Source organism: Arachis ipaensis, chromosome B02 (genome assembly GCF_000816755.2).
Source record: "Arachis ipaensis cultivar K30076 chromosome B02, Araip1.1, whole genome shotgun sequence".
Classification (NCBI taxonomy): domain Eukaryota; kingdom Viridiplantae; phylum Streptophyta; class Magnoliopsida; order Fabales; family Fabaceae; genus Arachis; species Arachis ipaensis.
In genome coordinates this window covers 74,161,258-74,170,751 of record NC_029786.2, presented here as the reverse complement: position 1 = coordinate 74,170,751, position 9,494 = coordinate 74,161,258, and the positions used below count along the sequence as shown (strand labels likewise).

Below are 9,494 nucleotides of genomic sequence, written 5' to 3'. Positions count from 1 at the left end.
AAGGTTAGTGTGTTGTTTGATGAGTATTTTTATCTACTTCGCAAAGTTCAAGGGTATAAATGGGTTTTTTTCCAATAGTATAACGAATTTGAAGTGTAATTTATTCATGACCACTTTTGCTCTAGAAACAAAGAACAGACACACACACAGCACGGATCTATGGTGTTGGATTGGAAGGGTGCTGATCAAGGAGCAACAACATCAACTATGGAGCAACTAATTTCGGATGTTTCTCACTTCCACCATACCCCTTTTTATTGGTAAGCCCCCGGTTCAACTCCTCTCTCTCTAGGGTTTTGGGTTTTGGTTCTGTGTTTTCTTTTCCATGGAGAATCTTTACAGGACCCCCTTTTCCTTTATCATGTTTAGCCTCTATTTAATTTTTTAATTATTTTTTGCACAATTAAGCGGAATGGGTGTAGACGTCAACTAACATTTTGTGTGTGATGAATTCTATGTTTGTACTATGTTCTTAACTTCAGTTACTAATTTACTATTTATCAACATCTTCACTCTTGACTAGCGTTGATTTGATTTCCTATTCTCCATTGGTAGGGATCAATAAAAAAAATAGCGATGATGTTGCATTCTTCATACATCTAACAAGACCCTAACTATATGCATGTTCATTGTTGACTACCATATTGAGTCTCATCTTCATTCTAAAGCTGATATTCCAGCTCTGCTATCTACTTATGATGATTATTTTTTTTCTTCCTGTGATTTATTTGCAGTGAGGAGAATGTATATTTGCTTTGCAAGAAGTTGTGCACTGATGGGATAGCCAATGCTGAAGGATCTGATATTTTTGTTGTTTTCATTTCCAATGAAAAGAAGCAGGCATGTGCCATTTCATATACATTATTATTTATTCTTAGTCTTAGGGGAGATTTGTAATTTGCTTGCTAGTTTTCTTGTTCAAGGTGATTCACCTTGCACCCGTGAATATGTGGAGGAAATAATGCTTCTGTGAAAGGAAATAATTCTTTGATTCTGCACTATTAGCAGGTTCAACATGACCAAAGTATTGGAACATAACCATTATTAAGCTTTCATCACACAAAACACACACACAAAAGCACAAGTGGACACACAGTATCCTCAATTCCTCATGCTTTAATAATGGTATGTGGACAGAGTATTGATTACATGTTTAAGTCTCTGCAACCCTTTCTTTTGTTGCACTGCAATTTATAAGCACTTGAATTGTAGCAATAAGGCACAGGCACATTACCATTCTTACATGTCTGATATGTGTATGCGTTGTACCTTACAGGAGATGCTAACATTCTAACAAGTGTCTGCACTTGTACAATTAAAAAAAAAAAAAGACTCTTAATGTCTTGGTCAAGAATGGATACAACAAAGTGAAAATCATTTAAAATTTGAAATATGAAGAAAGCAAGAAATTTTGATATGTTTTATTATACCTTAAGTATTTTTTTTATTATGAACAAGGAAATTAAGGAGAGAATTTTTGAAATTATGAATAACGAGTATTTTTTAGTAAATTTTTACGTGTCTTGTGTTCATTGTCCACCGTCTATCATTGTCTGTGCTACATAAGATTGAAGAGTTATTTATCATTTTTGTTCCAAAATGATAATAATTAACACCTGTTAATGTCTCTCCTTCTATAGATCCCACTCTGGAATCAGAAGGCTAGCCACAGAGCAGATGGCGTTATTCTCTGGGATTATCATGTAATTTGCATTCAGGTATCACGAAATATGTATTCCTTCCAATGAGTTGAGGCAACTGGTTTACGGAATTTTAAAATCAGTTTATTGTATATTTAGATGGTTATTGCACAGATCATTGATATACTTTTCTCGTAATTGTCATTACAGATAAATCAAGGAGGTGGCCCTCCTCAAGTTTGGGATTTAGATTCAAGTCTTCCTTTTCCTTCCCCTCTACCTTCATATATATCTGAAACAATTCGGCCATCTTTCAAGCTATTTTCTGATTTTAATAGGTACTTATGCCACACTAGCTTCCTTCTTTTTTACACCCCCCCAATGGAACTATATCGGTCCCCAATTGTCGAGTATCTAATGGATGGCATTTGATCCACAACAGGATCTATCTCAAGTTATAAACTCGAAATATTCTACACTGCAATAATCAGAATGTGTGTCATGACAACCATAATTGAACTCACAATTACAGCATCTGCAATCATGATTGCATCAAAGACTGCACTGTTTAAATAATCTTTTGTTTGATAAATGCTCATTCTTGGTTGACTAATCAACCTCTTACTATGAAAAGGTTTACAGTAGTATGCATGGTCATAACAACCATTTTTCATGCTATTAAATACGTTCAAGGTATGTTTAAGAACATGTTCTAATCAAGCATATGCCACCTATTCAATATTTTGGTTTCAAAATTTATTTGTTCATGGCATTTTATTATGTTGGCCTTGTCCTTTCAGGATTTCAAAATAACTCATGGAATTTTGATTGGTTATATTTTACACTAAAGCATTAGAGTTTGGTTTCTTTTGAAATCAGGTTATTTCGTGTTGTGCATGCTCCGATATTCCTTCGATGTTTTGCATCCGACAGAAGACACATGAAAGATTCTGATGGAAACTGGATGCAAGAACCTCCTCAGCATGAACCCATTGTTGCTGAAGGTAATGACTTGAACTCTTTTACAAAATTAAGATGCTTTGCTTTCACACACGCACACACATATATAAGGAGAGGATCCGTTAATTTTAAGTTTGAGAGAAGTAAATCTTGACTATTTTGGACTAATAGTGTTGATCATCGTATATATGTATGGTTATACAGCCAATATTTGCTCCTCTTACCTTGTATAAAACCATTGTTGACTAAAAATTTGATAATATTAAATGCCAATTTCACACGGTTCTGAAATCTGATGTATTTTATACTCCTGCCTTATTCAATTTGACTTTGGTTCTAAGTTTTAACATTCATCAAACTTAAAATAGCATCACTGTAAACTTATGATATTGATTGAGTAAATGGTCAAAATCGTTACTGAAAGGTCACTCATTCTTCAAATTGGTATCCGAAAGATTCTTTTAACCAAATTCCTCCCTAAAAGATTTTTAGTTAATCACGTTAAGTCCTTTCGCCTATTCCTTAGCTGACGCCGTAAAGGAAAACTGATGTAGCCTGTTAAGTGTTAAGTGTCATCTCAGCACACACACTTGGCAGTCCTAATTGGCTGCTGACATTACAAGTTTTTGAAATTAGATCAAATAAGTTTCCAATTGATGAACCCTAATCCCAAAATTATGTAGTGGTCAAAACCAAAAGATAGGCACACAAACCACAAACAAGTCCAGATCATGATTTGAAACCTAATAATTAATACTAATTCCATATGGTATCAGATAGCAAAGCTAAATTGCCAAACTTTTAAAGAGAAAAACATTTGCAAACTAAATAAAAATTCAATCGTAGAGATGAACATCATTGAGTGACTAGAGATTTAAATCAACTTGAGCATTCCTAAATTTTAGAAATTCACAGCACATCAGATCTTCTGCATCCACAAAAGTCAACTCAAGGGACAATTTCCAATGAAACTTCTAGATTCAACCCCAACGCCACAACCCATCACAAATGTCACAAACCCGATCTCAATTTTTCCTATTAAACTTAAAACAATTGAAAAAATCGTAGCTTTTTCAACAATAGCCCTGAAAATCAAAACCCTTAACCAAAATCAAAACTAATTCATTGCATGAGTAAAAGGGCAAACCGACCCAAATGAAAATATGCCAAATTCAATACACACCTTAGACCCAGAGAATCAACAACCACCATCAAGCAGAAGCAGAAGCAGAGGAAGAAGCTTCTTATTTGGATGATGACCTGTCCTCCTTTCTCAGCAAGAAGCCTGACAGGAACATGGTCCTGCTGGACGATTACGAGGCCGATGAGCTCGACTTCGAATTTGGCCCCAATCGCTGAAGCGGTTCTTCTCTTTTCCTTGGTTTTGTTGTGGGTTTGTTTTAAGTTGTTTTCTGTAAATGGATTAATACGTTCCCTGGCATACATTATCTAGTTTTTCATTTGATAAATGACGCCGATGAAGAAAGCTTCTTCCTCTTCTCTTGTGTGAAGATGAAATGTCAAGGTTAGAGAATCAGAGTGTTTTGTTATGGAATGAAAAGAGTGAAGTGAAGGTATAATATGAGGAATTGAAGAGGTATAGGTTTTGATGGTCAAAATGGCACCATTTCAATCAATCCCCCACTCTAGCATCAAAATGGTGTTGTTTAGCAATGTGCTGAGATGTTACTTAACGGGCCACATCAACTTTCGTTAATGGCATCAGCTAAGGAATAGATGGAAGGATGAATGTGATTACTAAAAATCTTTCACGGGCGAATTTGATTAAAAAAATCTTTCGGGTACTAATTTGGAGAATGAGTGATCTTTTTGAGACGATTTTGACCATTTACTCATTATTGAGTACTACATCCTAAGTCAGTGTATCAAAGAGATGGATTTCTTCCAACTGTTATCTAGTTACTTGCAAGGGGACCTATAAAAGAGCAAAACTTATAGCAGGCTCGATTTTGGAATTGAGTACATTGACCAAGTGATCACTATTCTTATCGATGAAGCCAGGATATGTTAATTTAATTCCACTATGTTATGATATAACAGGATTGATATTGGAATTACTATAATTATAGAATTGGATGGAACATTTGTAGAATTATTAGGGAAACTGAAGATATAGTTGAAATAGATCATAGAAAAGGGATGAATCATATATAAGAGAGGAATGTAATCAATGAGAAGAAAGTTCTAAGATATTTCACAATTCATATAATGAGTGTTATAATACCGATATCCTATTCATACTGTTCTCACTCAGAACTTAGCCCAACTCTTGTAATTGGGTCCAATCCAGTTATATTCATTACATATGCAGTTACCAAACAATTTTCTGTTAATATCAAAAGGTTAACCTGTTAGGGTAACGTTCAAGTTTAGGAATTGTGCTATTTTGTTTATACTGGGAAAAGAAAATATCATGCTATATAATGTAAGTTGTTGTTCTTCATGCTTATGGTTCTTCGTTTGTGCAGACGGAACAGTGCATAATCTGAATGAATACATGAACATATCTGCTGCAAATGCTACTACTGATTTCACTTCGATCAAACATGAACTTTATACGCAGAAACATGGTGTCGTGATAAAGGAAAATCAGCTGGAGGAATTATTTTCCCAGATTGCTTTACAATAGGTATATTATCCCTAATCAGTGCTTTGCTTCCGCTGCTTGTACATAAGTTAGCATTCATTTCCCCCTTCCCCCATCGATTTTTGGTTCTTTTAAGGGTGCTGGTTAAATATTGTTTATCTTAAATGGGTAAGCATGAAAATGTTTATGTTGTATGAATTGTTACTGAGTGAAATACTAGGAAAGCAAATCTAAGTTCCATTATGTTGTTTTAGGAGCATTACAACATGTTTCCTGTGACTTATAAAATTTTAAAAAGGAAAATGATAATGCCACTCCATACCTGAATTTTTTGCATTGTATGTTTGCATGAATTTGTAGAAAAAAGGAGTTACATTATCAAAATAAGAGTTGTAATATCCATTTCCTTTTAGAAAATGTAAAACTATTCTGGGAACCATAAGTTTTCTGATTGCATTCTTACCACGAACGTTCAGGCATTGAATGGCTACAAGTCTCCCTATGATTAAACGTTTGAAAATGAGTTCTGCCAATAGTTTCATCGAAGGCTTTAAATTGCAAAATTGAGGTAATTTGAAGTGGCAAGATTACTGAGTTTTGAGTATTTTTTGGTTCTATTTTCTATTAGCATTTTCATTAAAAATATAAAATAGAGGAGAAGACATGTTTGGTAGGTAAGGAAGGGCATTGATCATAAACGTGCGTTATCCTCTAAAGAAGATTCTGTTCAGTTGTTTGAGGTTTTAGAAAGAACACTAATTAAGAAAACCCGTCTGAGTTGTTTAACATTAATTAATCTTTCTTATTTAAGGATATACTTATTCCCTTTAGTTATTGGTGGTTTATTTAATCAAGAACCTATTTGATTTCCTTTCAAACAAACACAATATATATATATATATATTTTATTAAGGTATCAGATCATATGGAATACTATTTTATAGAATATAACACTGTTCTCTTGCAAATACACTTACTAAGAAAAAATACAAAATAATTATTTATTAACGTCTAATAGTTATGTACTGCACCCAAGAATCTCGGCCGATCTCGGCCACGTCCGAGATATACCTCGACGCAACGGTCGCCTTTCGAAAATCGCCCATATACTCGAATCACGGAGCCAGCGTACTTGCCAGCATATCCGGATTAATCCACTCGCGGAAATCTCGGAATATGTTGACCGATCAGGCTCCACGCTGAGCCTATAAATCCGAACAGAAAACATTGAACGGAGACATGAAAAACAACACACTCTCACTCGATAGAACTACTCAAATTTAGGGATAAGTACGATTTTGGTCCCAAAAATTTTGCGCCAGAATCGAAATCGTCTCTCTTCTAATTTTCGATTTAAAATCGTCCTTAACGTTTTTTTCGTATTAAAATTGTCCTTTTAATTTTTTTAAGATAAAAATACCCTCACCACTACCAACATAATTACCTCCTTCACTACCACCACCACCACCAACTGCCACTCTACCACCATTATCAACGTCGTCATCACCATCATCATCATCATCAACACAAGGATCATGCTCCTCCTCATCTGATATGGAAGCTCATAGCAATTATCAGCATGAACTACAGACAAATCTACACCTTAATCTGTTCAAGTAGGACAGACTTAAATACCAACCTGCCGAGATCGCCTCCCTCAATTCCCGCACAGCTTCATTCTCCAGAACAGCATCCCAATAAAATAGGGGTAGTTTAGGAATTAAATTAAAAATTTTATTTAAAAGGACGATTTTAATACGAAAAAAACATTAAGGACGATTTTAAATCGAAAATTAGAAGATGGACGATTTCGATTCTGGCACAAAATTTTTGGGACCAAAATCGTACTTATCCCTAAAATTTATATTCAAACAAGAAATCATATTAAATCATACTTATATTTGTATATGCTTGAGTAAATATAGTTAAGATAATAAATGTTTCATTGACAATATTTTTTTGTATTTTAAATTATCTTGTTATAATGTTTTTTATAAAATCTTTAGCCAATTTTCTGGTAATTTGTACTCTCATATTAAAAAAAATATTATTTGTATATTAAAATTAGTAATCAAAATCAGTCACTATGTATTTATGTATTATGTATAAATATATGTGTTGTGTAGTTTATTTTAATATTTATTTTATATTTTAATATGTATTTTATACTAATGGCTAATTTTAGTATATACGTAACATAGTCGAATATTAAATTTGTCAAAATTTACTGGATTTTTAATTTAAATTAAATAAATACAAAATTTATGAAAATACATAAAATACAACGTAATTACGTAAATGCATAATATACCACATCTCGGCTACTGGAGGGTTTAAAAAGAGTACTTAGACAAAAATTCTTAAAGGATCTCAATATTTGAGATATGCACAAAATTTTAATTGGGGTCTCAGTCATCGAAATGTGTATAATTGAATTGATGTTATGTTTCTTTGATTTTTATTTTTTTATTTCATCTAATTTATTTGATTTAGATAATTTTGAATTTTAAAATTATAAAAATATTTAATTTAAAATTTAGATGATTATAATTTAAATTAATAACTATTTAATAATGTCATTTTTTAAAAATTAATTTTGCGGTACTTATAAATAACTAATACAACAATACAATTATATTTGTTTTTAATTAAATTAAATTATTAATTTAAATTATAATCATTTAAATTTTAAATTAAATATTTTATAATTTTAAAATTTAAAATGATTTAAATTAAATTGAATGAAATAGAAAAATAAAAATCAAACAAATATAGTATCAATTCATTATACACATCTTGGAGACTGAAGTTTCAATTGAAACTTTATGCATATCTTGGTTAGTGAGAGACCACACTTATGAATTTTACACGTATCTCGGGTACTCAATATCTATTTAGTTCTTTTAATACAGATCAAAATCTCAGTATCTAAGATCTATTTATTTTTTAAAATTTCTCTGTATCTGAGATATGACTCATATTGTACATTTACATAATTAAGCTATATTTTATATATTTTTGTAAATTTTGTATTAATTTAATTTAAATTAAAAAAATCCAAATTTATTTACTATATGATTTTGGGAGAAAAATAACCACGTGGGGTTCATTAATTTCTAGACCATTTAACATACATGGGCATTGTAAACAACATCATTAAATAATTTGTAATGTTGTAAAATTAATTTTATCTTCAATAACACTATCTTACTTAATATCTATGTACTCTATTGAAACTTTATCAAATGTTATCATATAAACATGTCATTAATCAAGTCTTCAAGGGTAGATATATCACTCTCATTTGATCTATGTCCATGAGAAATGCTAAAGAAAAAAAAAATTAAATAGCAATGCGACAAAGTAACAAAAAAGTACAAAATAATAGTAATGAATGTTCCATCTAACATGTGGTAAGTGAAGGGGAAGCGTATGACCAAGTACAAAACTTGTTTCCAATTGGATTTTATGACTTTGTCCACACAAAATATCGAAACTCGCCTTTCAATGCCAGACACAAACCCAAAATGAAAGTATCTTTATATAATCAAAAGGGCATTATATTGTCACACTTTCTCTCTCTGTCATCATCCAGATATGATATTAGATATCCACGCTCTCCTTTCTCTACTGCAGGGAAAATCCAATTCCACCAATCAGAATCCAAAAAACTCCATCCAATAAAACTCAAAAAGATAGAAGTAGCAATTGAAATTGATTACCTGAGTGTGACACGTATGCACCAACACTAACACATTTTAATTATTATTTCACTCTAAATTTTAAAATTTATCTATCTTATATCTTAAAAATATATATTAAATTTATAAATAAAAAAATATTAAAAATATAAAAAGTTAAATTTTTAATATATTTATTAAATAAAAATATTTTTAAATTTTTTATTAATAATAAATTCATTATATAATTTTAAAATAAAAATAATGACTAAAATTATTAGACTATTAATATTCCAGAACCCTTAAAAAAATTTTCATATGATAATGGGTCTATTTAGAATGTTTCAATAATTTTTGTATTTGATCTTTATTATAAAATATATATCAATCACTAAAATACTAATATTTTTAGAATAGTTAAATTCTATATGTCAACAAGTCTATTTAAAACACTTATGAAATAAGATTTTGCAAATCTATAATCTAAAGACACATTTTTTTTATCGAAAATAGGAAGATTCGAATCCGTGACTTTTTAGATGAATATAGAGAGATTATATTTTTTCTAAAGTATTATAAAAAAAATTTGACTAAAAATTATTGAAA

General features: G+C 31.1%; 1 protein-coding gene across 1 annotated transcript; it reads left to right on the top strand.

The window, feature by feature from the left end:
- On the top strand, nucleotides 67-5,531 carry LOC107625451 (protein N-terminal glutamine amidohydrolase). Its single transcript, XM_016328084.2, has 6 exons — nucleotides 67-260; nucleotides 735-840; nucleotides 1,641-1,718; nucleotides 1,851-1,978; nucleotides 2,520-2,644; nucleotides 5,090-5,531. Exons 1-6 carry the CDS (start codon nucleotides 160-162, stop codon nucleotides 5,248-5,250), a joined length of 699 nt encoding a protein of 232 aa, XP_016183570.1. The 5' UTR covers nucleotides 67-159; the 3' UTR covers nucleotides 5,251-5,531.